Source organism: Capricornis sumatraensis, chromosome 9 (genome assembly GCF_032405125.1).
Source record: "Capricornis sumatraensis isolate serow.1 chromosome 9, serow.2, whole genome shotgun sequence".
Taxonomy (NCBI): domain Eukaryota; kingdom Metazoa; phylum Chordata; class Mammalia; order Artiodactyla; family Bovidae; genus Capricornis; species Capricornis sumatraensis.
In genome coordinates, this window is record NC_091077.1 from 58,971,510 (window position 1) to 58,984,662 (window position 13,153).

General features: G+C 39.2%; 1 protein-coding gene across 1 annotated transcript in view; it reads left to right on the forward strand.

Annotated features, from left to right (window-relative positions):
• The window catches only part of SPINK5 (serine peptidase inhibitor Kazal type 5), a 68,351-nt gene that overhangs the window by 25,674 nt on the left and 29,524 nt on the right, over nt 1-13,153 (forward strand). The window contains exons 9-15 of the mRNA XM_068979646.1: nt 3,110-3,237; nt 4,860-4,941; nt 6,273-6,400; nt 7,596-7,677; nt 8,769-8,896; nt 9,336-9,417; nt 9,750-9,877. Coding sequence (XP_068835747.1) covers nt 3,110-3,237; nt 4,860-4,941; nt 6,273-6,400; nt 7,596-7,677; nt 8,769-8,896; nt 9,336-9,417; nt 9,750-9,877 — 758 coding nt within the window. The remainder of the gene's footprint in view (nt 1-3,109; nt 3,238-4,859; nt 4,942-6,272; nt 6,401-7,595; nt 7,678-8,768; nt 8,897-9,335; nt 9,418-9,749; nt 9,878-13,153) is intronic.

A 13,153-nucleotide genomic window follows, 5' to 3' on the forward strand; every position in this document is an offset into this window, starting at 1 on the left:
AAACAGTTCTATGAAGACCTACAAGACCTTCTAGAACTAGTACCAAAAAAAAAAAAAGATGTCCTTTTCATCATAAGGGATTGGAAAGCAAAAGTAGGAAGTCAAGAGATACCTGGAATAACAGGAAAGTTTGGCCTTGGAGTACAAAATAATGCAGGACAAAGTCTAACTGAGTTTTGCCCAGACAACACGCTGGTAATAGCAAGAGACAATTCTGCACTGTGACATCACCAGATGGTCAATACCTAAGTCAGACTGATTATATGTTTTGTAACCAAAGATAGAGTAGCTCTAAACAATCAGCAAAAACAAGACCAGGAGTTGACTGTGGCTCAGATCATGAACATCTTATTGCCAAATTCAGGCTTAAATTGAAGAAACTAGGGAAAACAACTAGGCCATTCAGATATGACCTAAATCAAATCCTTTACAATTATACAGTGAAAGTGACAAGTAGATTCAAGGGATTAGATTTGATAGATAGTGTGCCTGAAGAACTATGGACAGAGGTTAGTAACATTGTACAGGTGGTGATCAAAACCACCCCCAAGAAAAAGAAATACAAAAGGCAAAATGGCTGTCTAAGGAGGCCTTAAAAATAGCTAAGAAAAGGAGAGAAGCAAAAGGCAAAGGAGAAAAGGAAAGATATACCCATCTGAATGCAGAGTCCCAGAGAGTAGCAAGGAGAGATTAGAAAGCCTTTTTAAGTGAATAATGCAAAGAAATAGAATAGGAAAGACAATAGAAAAACAGAAGAATAGAAAAATAATAGAATAGGAAAGACTAGAGATCTCTTCAAGAAAATTAGAGATACCAAAGGAACATTTCATGCAAAGATGGGCACAATAAAGGACAGAAATGGTATGCACCTAATGGAAGCAGAAGAAATTAAGAATGAATGGAAGAATGCACAGAAGAACTATACAAAAAAGATATTAATAACCCAGATAACCATGATAGTGTGATCACTCCCCTAGAGCCAGACATCCTGAAGTGTGAAGTCAAGTGGGCCTTAGAGAACATCACTACAAAGATAGTAGAGGCGATGGAATTCCAGCTGAGCTATTTCAAACCATAAAAAATGTTGCTGTGAAAGTGCTGCACTCAGTATTCCAGCAAATCTGGAAAACTCAGCAGCGGCCACAGAACTGGAAAAGGTCAGTTTTCATTCCCAAAGAAAGACAATGCCAAAGAATATTCAAACTACCAACAATTGCACTCATATCACATGCTAGCAAAGTAATGCTCAAAATCCTTCAAGCTAGGCTTCAACAGTACGTGAAGTGAGAACTTCCAGATATACAAGCTGGATTTAGAAAAGGCAGAGGAAACAGAGATCAAATTGCCAACATCTGCTGGATCATAGAAAAAGCAAGAGAATTCATTAAGCTAAAGCCTTTGACGGTGTGGATCACAACAAACTGTGGGAAATTCTGAAAGAGATGAGAGTATCAGACCACCTGATCTGCCTCCTGAGAAATCTGTATGCAGATCAAGAAGCAGCAGTTAGGACCAGACATGGAACAACAGACTGGCTCCAAAATGGGACCAGTAATCCTTCAGTATGTCAAAGCTGTATGTGGTCACCCTGCTTATTTAACTTATATGCAGAGTACATCATATGAAATGCCAGGCTGGATGGAGCACAAGCTGGAATCAAGATTGCCAGGAGAAATATCAGTAACCTCAGATATGCAGATTTCACCACCCTTATGGCTGAAAGTGAAGAAGAACTGAAGAACCTCTTGATGAAAGAGAAAGAGGAAAGTGAAAAAGCTGGCTTAAAACTCAACATTCAAAAAATGAAGATCATGGCATCCCATCCCATTACTTCATGGCAAATAGATGGGGAAACAATGGAAACAGTGACAGACTTTATTTCCTTGGGCTCCAAAATCACTGCAGACGGTGACTGCAGCCATGAAATTAAAAGATGCTTGCTCCTTGGAAGAAAAGCTATGACAAACCTAGACAGAGTATTAAAAAGCAGAGACATTACTTTGCCTACAAACGTCCGTCTAGTCAAAGCTATGGTTTTTCCAGTAGTCAAATATGGATGTGAGAGGTGGATGATAAAAAAGACTGAGCGCCATAGAACTGATGCCTTTGAACTGTGGTGCTGAAGACTCTTGAGAGTCCTTTGGACTGGAAGGAGATCAAACCAGTCAATCCTAAAGAAAATCAATTGTAAATATTCACTGGAAGGACTGATGCTGAAGCTGAAGCTCCAATACTTTGGCCAGCTGATGGGAAGAGCCGACTCATTGGAAAAGACCCTGATGCTGGGAAAGATTGAAGGCAGGAGGAGAAGCGGACAACAGAGGATGAGATGGTTGGTTTTCATCACTGACTCAATGGACATGATCTTGAGCAAGCTTTAGGAGATGGTGAAGGACAGGGAATCCTGGGGTGCTGTAGTTCATGGGGTCACAAATAGTCGGACTTGACTGAGCAACTGAACAACAACAAAAGATAAAGGTGAGCCTTGATGGCCCACAATTCTAAGTGAAAAGTGAAGAAAATTAGGTTCTCTCTCTGAGGTTTCCACCTGCAGTGTTAGAAATGAACACTGATAAAGGAGGAAGAGTAAATTAAAATGACCCACAGAGTGAAAAACAGAGTAAGCATAACGCTGTTGGATACCGTCTTATTCCTTTTCCCTGGCAGATTATGCAGGTTGTTCTTGACTTGTTCCTATTAAGTAGCTCTTAAATATCTTATCTCACAGATTCTATATTCTGCTTATTGGTAACATTTCTTTTGTCTTGGCTGCTATGTTTTATGTTCTTATTTTTTTGGAACCCCATGACAGATCTTTATTTTTTTCACAAATTTGAAAGTTAACAGTAACTGATCTTAGAAAATATTTCCTTAGCCTTATTCTTTCCTAGGCTTTTTTACCTTTTAGTATATGAACCACATAGTAGATACAAGTACCAAGTAATTTGACAATATAATTTCTATTTTCTCATTAACTCTCCTTAATATATTGTATGTGTTTATGAACACCTTCTGGATAGAACATTCTTTGAAAATAAATACATGATGTACATTTTTCTAGGTGAAAGGGCAGAAAAGTGCTAAATGTAATTACTTGTCTTTTTTAAAGGATCTTTGCAAGGAATATGAAAACCAAGTGAGGAACGGAAGACTTTTCTGTACACGGGAAAGTGACCCTGTCCGTGGCCCTGATGGCAGGATACACGGCAACAAATGTGCCCTGTGTGCTGAAATTTTGTAAGTATAGATATGGTTTCTTTGGAGTGACCCAAAAGGTGAAGTGAAGATTGACTAAAATGATGGATAAGAACAGTGTTTATGGGAAGATTTGCTGTTGAGAACTTCTGAGCACTGTTATATCCTCTACAAATCATAATACCACCTAACAAGCAAGCTCTAATATTTCCTTTTTAATACAAGCAGATTCTAGTTTCCAGTAAGATGACTGGATCACAAAATACTTGTTGACATTTCTTCCCGTCACCTCTGTAAGCCTTCTTGTGAGCTAGTCATAGTGTGTGTGTGCGCTCAGTTACGTCCCACTCTTTGCAACCCTATGTACAGATGGAGAGTTAAAAGCAGGCACCAGGACTGATTGTTTTCCTTCAGTAATCACCTCATCAGGGCTTCCCAGGTGGTGCAGTGGTGAAGAATCTGCCTGCCAACGCAGGAGACACAAGAGACGTGGATTTGTTCCCTGGGTCAGGAAGGCCCCCTGCAGTAGGAAATGGCAATCTGCTCCAGTATTCTTGCCTGGGAAATTCCATGGACAGAGCAGCCTGGAGGGCGATACAGCCCTTAGGGTCACAAAAGAGCTGGACATGACTAAGCAACTGAGCACACACATACATACATTACCCCACTGTGGCAGCATAGATGGGATGCCCACAAAAAAAATCCATGTTCATATGTGAACGAGATTAACTCTATCTTTTCATCTTGGACATCTGGCCCTGGAAAAAGAGCAAATCCCACACCACATAAATTAGGACGTATATAAAGACGGCTCAGGAAAGGTCTCATCACACTTTCAGATCCTTGAACTTTATAAGCTCTTTCCTCTGAACTAGTTCTTCTGTTGCTAAACTAATGTCTCTTCTGTGTATTTCATATCAAAATTATACTTCCTTGGATAAGATCTCTTAAAATCACTAATTAAATCTTTATAACATTTAATAGTTTCATGACAATCATAATAGTTTATATTTGTATAATTATTTCTAGTACTATCACTCTGCTCTACTGGTCTGTAAGTTCCAAGAAGATAGAATATGTGGTCATATTGCAAACTACTATATGCCCAGGGTGCTATCTAATGCTTGCCAGAAAATAATTACTAATCAAATGTTGAATAAATAATGGATGAATGTATGGACAAAGATCCCTGCTCTCAAGAAGCTTAAGGCTAACAGCAATACACGGATGTGTATGCACACACGTGCACGTGTGTGTGCGCGCACACACGCTCTCTCTGCCAGAGAGAATGAAAACTATCCTATAAGAGAATATCCAATATGAAAACACAGTAAAAGATGTGTAACTCATTTCCACTCTGAGGTATGGGATGTCTTCTTAAAGAAGGTAGAATTTGAGTTGGGGGAGATTTAATAGAGAAGATGACAAAAAAAGATTGCTACAATGGGATGGCAAACAGCAAACTTGAAGGCAAAATGAAAGGGGTTCTTTGGGGAAATAGTAAAGATTTCAGTGTAATCAAGGGCTTTAGGGTGATTTGAAAATGTTTGTTCTAAAACTCAGGAACACTTAGTTGTTTGTTTCTACCTGCACCCAAATGACTGTTTTGCTGCCTGAAGATTCAAAACATCTATATTCATTCCCCTTTTCGTTTCTGTCTCCAGCCAACGGCAATTTTCAGAAGAAAAAAATAAAGCAGATGAAATCTTGAGAAAGGCTAATGAAAAAGTTAAAAGAGATACTGAGGTAAGGATTAGTTTGACCAACTTAGTTATGACGTTTACAGGGTGTGTGTGTGTGTGTCTTTTACCCCAGAATGGAATGACTACCTGCTCCAATATTCTGGCCTAGAGAATTCCATGGACTGTATATAGCCCACGGGTTGCAAAGAGTTGGACACGACTGAGCGACTTTCACTCATTCACTCACCATCTTAGCTCAGATACCTACCAGCTTTCCTTTGCACTGATGCATAGGCATCCTGCCTGGTCTCTATACTTCTAGCCAGCATCCTCCTCAATCCTCAAGATTCATCTCCCATGTTGTTTTCAGAGTAGGAAACATCCACGAACCAATGGCATTATGGAAATCTAATGTTTAAAGTATACTGGGCCATTTCACTCCATGAAGAAACTACTTAAAATAGCTCACTCCCTTAGTCCACCTTCTATCTTCACGTAACTCATATTGTTAAGGTCTCAGTTTCAGTTGCTTTCTCCCTTCAATTCTATGTTACCAAAGCCTTTTAATTTTAGCTATCAAATGCCCCCCAGCTATCCTTTTATGCTTCATTGTCAATTTCTTCCTTCTCTCTTTTACTTCCTTCCCTCTCCTTCCCTCCCTCGTCTTCTATAGGTTCCCTAACTTCAGTCTTCAGTCACCTAAACCCTCCACACATCTGACTGGATAAACTTTTTAAAACCAAAATCTGATTAGATTTTTCTCTGCTATAAATATTGTTTTCCTGTTTCCTATGAATAAAGTGCAGAAGTCTTTTCAAAGTTCAGCGGTCTGTTTTTCGACTTACCATCAAATTCTCCTTTGGACTAGTTCCCAAACCTTCCTCTTTGTGTCCTGATAATTCTTTAGCCATTGTACTCATGGCTGTGATAGATTATCTGAAGATAACCTGTTCTTTTACACCTCTGGCTTTGCATATCATAATTCCTCCTGGAGTACATTTTTTGCCACATTGTTTTCCTAGACACATTCTAAAGATACAACTCATGTGTAAATTCTTCTGGGAACTTCCTTGAATCATTCTTTCCTTTATGCTGGTGCACACTTAATTTAGACGTGTGCCATATCCCTTAGCTTTTTATATTGTAATCCCTTATCTTCATTCAACATAAAAGGGCCAAATCACATTCATATTTAATCCCTCTAACTTAATACATTTGTTGAATACTTAAGTGAATGAATCTTTTAGGGAGAAATATCACAAATTTTGGAAAATTCCAAACCCTAAAAGTTTTATTTTTTATCCTTAATTCCTCTTTTCTAACACCTTTGATAAAGAATATCATACACTTATAAACGAAGAACCATCTCTAAACTGTCTGATTTCCATTATTCAGAAACTGTGCAGTGAGTATCAGGATCGTGCCAAGAATGGAGTACTTTTCTGTACCAGAGAAAACGACCCTATTCGTGGACCAGATGGGAAAATGCATGGCAACCTGTGTTCCATGTGTCAAGCCTTCTAGTGAGTACAAACTTTTAGAATGTTGAGGGGTAAAAGGATCCTATAGTAATTTAATAGAACTAGCTTGTTTTCAGAACTGGGGAGTGAGCTACAGAAGTTACACAAAGAATGTTAATAATAGAGGCGGGAGTAAGTATCTAGAGCTATTTTTGCCAAGATGTCTGTTTCCCCTAACATCTATCCCTTCGCACTGGAACATCCTGATTTACACAAATATCAAATTCTCCTACTGCCGAAGCTTCATATTATGAACCTGTTGTGCAAGTTTATAGGCATTTAGTCTTCCCCAAATTAACATATAAACTGCAGAAATTGATTCCTGAAGTTGTACATGAAACATCCATGAACTCATAAAATAGCAGTACATGTTTCTTTTTATAATGTGACATTTCTCAGTAAGTTATAATTGAGTTTGGTTTTAAAATCTGGGGTTGGGCTCAGTTTATTTGACTGAGTTCAGATTAAGTAGTTCACTACATTTAGTTTGACCTTTTGTTTGACTGACAACCATGTATGGTTGAAATACCATCAGTTAACTGTACATATCATACAATTCCATGGTACAAAACAAACAGGCTCATTTGGCTTATCAAGGTATGGCAATTATTAATCTTTTCTATCCATCCTACATTTCCTTACAGAGAACACAGTCATGACTAAGCAGTACATATAAACTGAATTCATAAGGCTAGGGTATACATGACGTGGTAGATTGAACACAGACTTGAGATGAAAGCTCTTGGTTAGTTGTGGTCATATCCTGAGATTATAAGCAAAGCCCTCACTACTTCACCTTGTCTCTGTGACAGGCAGACCAGTCCGTGTGCTTTGTTAAGGCCACTTTCAGCGTCCAGGTATAATGTCACCAAGCTAGTCGTTTTGGTATCTCCTTGATGAATGCTGATGATGTTCCTTTTCTGAGCATGATCAAGAAAGCTAATTTTCAGAAAGCAAGTCTCCCAGATCCACAAGTATTGCTATCTTTATTTCAGTGTTAAGCAGAAACTATGAATAAGATATGGTACTTTACCACAATGGAGGCTGTTGTGTGCTGTTTCTCATTAATATGTAGTGATAAAGGGGCCAAGTGGCTCCTTCCTAAGGAGGGAGGACAGATTAGCAGTGCAGGAACATGGAGAAGCCATTGCCTGGGTCTGGTTCTATGGATCTGTCCTTTTTCCACCCCCTCATTCAGCCGAGCAGAAGCTGAAGAAAAGAAAAAGGCTGAAGCAAAAGCAAGAAGTAAAAGAGAATCTGGAAAAGCACCCTCATATGCAGTGAGTAGACTATAATTTGAACACACTTCAAAGAACCTAAATGCTGGCATACTGCCCTGAAAAAATCCCCAGAAAACCTTAACCCTTCAATCTAGAGATGACATTGAGATGCATGCTATGGTCTTGCTGCTTCAGAGACTAACTCTGTACAATGAAAAGGACTTATTTGCAGTCTGGGGAAAAAAAAAAGAGTGCTACTTCTACTTTTATGGTGTAACAGACTGGACTAGCTTTTGCTATTCAGTTTTCAGAGACACTTGGTGTATATTTTCTACAGGTGAATTTTTGAAATTTCACCTCTGAGTTGGGTTAAAAAATACCTTGCACACCTGAAAAAAACATGGGTTTTTCCTTTGAAATGCTACAATATTCATTTTCATGGCCCTATGTAAGTTACTGTAACTTGTTTAAATGCTAAAAGTCAAATTTTCCCTAATTTTTTTTTCTTAATCCAGCCATTCTCCCTAACACAGCTGGACTAAAGTTTCAAAATATCAACCAGATCGTAATACTTATCTTCTTAAAATGCACAAATAACTCATTGTCAACTGAAGGATGCATTTTAGTCTCTTTAGCCCTCTTATTTGGCTCCGTACTGCCATTCAGAAATTCAGGTGCTGCTGTAAATGCCATGTAGTCTCCAACATGTGCCCCTCGGCTCATTTTAGCAATCTCAAATGTGTATTTCTCAATCTATTTCTTAACCAGGAAAATCCTACTTACTCTTCAAAGTCTCACTCAAATTATTCTAATCCCCAGAAAACATCTTCCCTGATTTCCACAATGAGATTTCATGGTCCCAACATTTGGGCTCTCAGATTTTCTTGGACCTGTATGTGTGTACTTATTTCATCCTATATCTAATAGAGTTTACTTGCCTCCCTCTTTTATTATGCATCCTCTGATGTCTTGTTTGTTTCCATCTCTTAGCAAATCATGAGTTTTGCTTCTTGAATTGAATTTTATATTTGAGAGAAACACAACTAAAGTCCTGGACTCAAAAGATTAGTTTCTACCAGTGGAGATGCTCTGAACTTCTGCTTTGAGTGGGGATGAAATGTATTTCTAGATTACCTTCTCTATTTTGGCAGGAGGTGTGCAGTGAATACCGCCAGTTTGTGAGAAATGGGAAACTCCCATGCACCAGAGAGAACGATCCCGTCCAGGGCCCAGATGGGAAGATGCATGGCAACACCTGCTCCATGTGTGAGGCCTTCTTGTGAGTAGAGCTGCTGCTGGGAAAATGAGGGAGGGTTCTGTCCTTTCTGCTTCGTCTCTCTCTCTTTGGGAGCTTTATTCTCTTTCTTAAATTGTGTCTGTTTCTTGTCAATGGCATTTGTATGTGTGTGTGTGTGTGGCACATTTTAGCACAATGCTGTAATAATCCAAGAATGATTCTCACATATCACTTGCTGGTTGAGTTCCCATGGGAGTGGAAATGATCTGAAAACAAGGATCACAGCCTTGTGGAGTGGGATATGAAATCATCTGAAATCATGTGACAGATCACTAACAAACATACCAATATGCCCAACAGTTCACACATAGTTCATAATTTATATCAACTGTAATAATCAAATATTTGAGTACTTTAGATCACTTTCAACCTGGATATTCTAGAATTCTTACTCATTTCTCTTTAAATGACTCTCTTTTAGCCAAGCAGAAGAGAAAGAAAAGAAAAAGAAGGAAGGTGAATCAAGAAATAAAAGACAAACTGAGACTACACCTTCCTTTGAGGTAAGAGGACCTTCTGCAACAAGTCAGAGGCAAATGGACCTGGGATCCACAGGTGGGATTCAGGGCACCCAGAGATTCTCTAAAACCGCCTGGAACATGAATACAGTTTGTGTATTTGTTTATATGTGTGCATGCATACATGTGCATAGATAACTGTTTCTAGGTTGAGGGTCTATAACTAATCATTTAAAATTGCTTGTGTCCTCAAAGTTATTCTAAAATTTACCAACTGATGAACCCAACTTGAGAAAAAAAAGTCTAAACCTCAGGATATTTTGCAATCTGATCCAACTTGTGTTCAACAGCTCAGACTTCCCTCCTTGATTTCACAGGAGCTGTGCAGCGAATACCGCAAATCCAGGAAGAATGGACAGCTTCTCTGTACTCGAGAGAACGACCCCATCCAGGGCCCAGATGGGAAGATGCACGGCAACACCTGCTCTATGTGCGAGGCCTTCTTGTGAGTAGAGCCCAGGGCTTCTGAAGCTTGGGGACAGGGACCTGGTAAGGGAAGTTTTCAAATAATTATGAATAACACATTTTCCTCTTAGGCATAGCTAGCCTTTTTTTTTCTGTGTCACATTTAAATGAACCGAAAAATAAAAACAAAAAAAAAATCCAAAACTAAAAAACAAATGGAGAATTTTCAGATGATAACTTCTGTGAGACAAAGAATCATTTCAGGACGTTTCAGAAAGATCTTTTTTTTCAGAGAAGAGACTACTCTGTGAAAACCACACTAAATGATTTTAGTTTTCTGAAGGATTATTAACTGAAAGAGGAAATACATGAGACTATATATATTGATATCATTATGGTATATAGCAGATTTTAGGAATTTTTTGTTTTGGCTCACTATTTTTCTTTCTACTCATTCTGTGTGACCACAAGCAACAGGATTAAAACTGATGAGAGATACAGGGAGACAGATTTGGATACAACATGAAGATGAACTCTGTGATAGTTAGAGAAGGACTGCTTCAGGAATGATGATTTTATTGTGCAGGAGTTCAATACCCATTTATAAGGACTAAAGTATGACTCTATTCTCAATAGACAACGTGCTATGTCCTCTTAAACTGGAGTCAATGATTTTCCTTAAGTCTTTTGCTCTTTGTCCCAAGGGATACTCTATTTTCTATATGCCTAAAATTTATGAAGGAGAAAGCAATGGCAACCCACTCCAGTACTCTTGCCTGGAAAATCCCATGGACGGAGGAGGCTGGTGGGCTGCAGTCCATGGGGTCGCTAAGAGTCAGACATGACTGAGTGACTTCACTTTCACTTTACACTTTCATGCATTGGACAAGGAAATGGCAACCCACTCCGGTGTTCTTGCCTGGAGAATCCCAGGGACAGGGGAGCCTGGTGGGCTGCCATCAATGAGTTGCACAGAGTCGGACACGACTGAGGTGACTTAGCAGCAGCAGCAGCAGCAGCAGCAGCAAGCCTTTGACTGTGTGGATCACAATAAACTGTGGACAATTCTGAAAGAGATGGGAATACCAGACTACCTGACCTGCCTCTTGAGAAACCTATATGCAGGTCAGGAAGCAACAGTTAAAACAGGACATGGGACAACAGACTGGTTCCACATAGGAAAAGGAGTACGTCAAGGCTGTCTATTGTCACCCTGCTTATTTAACTTATATGCAGAGTACATCATGAGAAACGCTGGGCTGGAAGAAGCACAAGATGGAATCAAGATTGCTGGGAGAAATATCAATAACCTCATATATGCAGATGACACCACCCTTATGGCAGAAAGTGAAGAGGAACTAAAAAGCCTCTTGATGAAACTGAAAGTGGAGAGTGAAAAAGTTGGCTTAAAGCTCAACATTCAGAAAGCGAAGATCATGGCATCTGGTCCCATCACTTCACAGGAAAAAGATGGGAAAACAGTGGAAACAGTGTCAGACTTTATTATTTTGGGCTCCAAAATCACTGCAGATGGTGACTGCAGCCATGAAATCAAAAGACGCTTACTCCTTGGAAGAAAAGTTATGACCAACCTAGATAACATATTGAAAAGGAGAGACATTACTTTGCCAACTAAGGTCTGTCTAGTCAAGGCTATGGTTTTTCCAGTGCTCATGTATGGATGTGAGAGTTGGACTGTGGAGAAAGCTGAGTGCCGAAGAATTGATGCTTTTGAACTGTGGTGTTGGAGAAGACTCTTGAGAGTCCCTTGGACTGCAAGGAGATCCAACCAGTCCATTCTGAAGGAGATCAGCCCTGGGATTTCTTTCAGCTAAAGCTGAAACTCCAGTACTTTGGCCACCTCATGCGAAGAGTTGACTCATTGGAAAAGACTTTGATCCTGGGAGGGATTAGGGGCAGGAGGAGAAGGGGACGACTGAGGATGAGATGGCTGGATGGCATCACTGACTCGATGGCCGTGAGTCTGAGTCAACTGCAGGAGTTGGTGATAGACAGGGAGGCCTGGCGTGCCGCGATTCATGGGGTCACAAAGAGTCAGACGACTGAGCGACTGAGCGACTGAACTGAACTGAACTGAGGCTTATTTCAGTCTATTCTTGATATTAATGTTTCAGAGATGAGGAAGTAAGACTGCCACCTAGTGGTCATCTCTGCTGTTTCCTCTAACTACTTTATAAAAGGGAAATGAGTTAAATCTTACAAACAATTTAGACTCGTAATAAAGTTTGGAACAGTTTTCAAATAATGAAGTTTAAGAAACTCCACACTTTTGGAGCTATTTTAGTTTCTTCCATCAGTGTAAAAATTCTTTATTCAATTAAAGTTTATTCTCTCATATTTTAACGATATATTAGCAAAGGCTATTGCCTTTCTTAAGAATCATGCTTTCCTCCATAGTCATTTCTTGCACACTTTAATAGCATATACAAATAGAGTTCTCAACTTTTTAAGTTTTAATTTGATCAATGAGAATTTATGGTGACTGTAACATATAAAACTTATTTTTGTCTCTATAATATGATTGAATTATCTGCATTATAGATCAAATTATGCTCTAGACTGAGCAAATTAAACTCAATTTACAACACTGTTACTTTTCCAAAATGGCTAAGAGCTGTTACTCTCATTTAAATATATCCCTGTTCTTGGAGAGTTAATTTTCAATAATGTTGATAATGCTGATGATATTGATAACTTTTTTCAATCCCTTTATTATATACCAGATACTTAGTCTAATTGCTTGGCATGTATCAACTCATGTAATGCTCACAACAGTCCTATGAGAGAAGTATTCTTATTACTTCTCCTATCCTTCCACGCTATCTCCCGCACTTAAAGATGACAAAGATACAGACAGGTTGACACTTTCTGTGTTTCTTGTTCAGTTTTGCTGCAGAGTCTTTCTTCTTAATTATCATGCTATACTCCTCCCAGAAACTAAATATTACCACTTTTTATAAAGAGTTTTTTTTGGAGGGGGACTTCCCTGGTGGCTCAGACAGTAAAGAATCTGCCTGCAATGCAGAAGACCCAGGTTCAATCCCTGGGTCTGGAAAATCCCCTGGAGAAGAGACTGGCAACCCACTCCAGCATAACTGCCTGGAGAATTCCATGGACAGAGATAGCCGGTGGGCTACAATCCATTGAGCAGCAAAAAGTCAGACATGACTGAGCCACTAACACCTTGACTTGCATGAAGAGTTTTGTACCTTTTGCAAATGCAAAAGAATCAGCAAGTAAGAAAGTCCTATTGCAAGTTATTTGCTGAGAAGCTAAATAGGTTTCCTTGTTAATT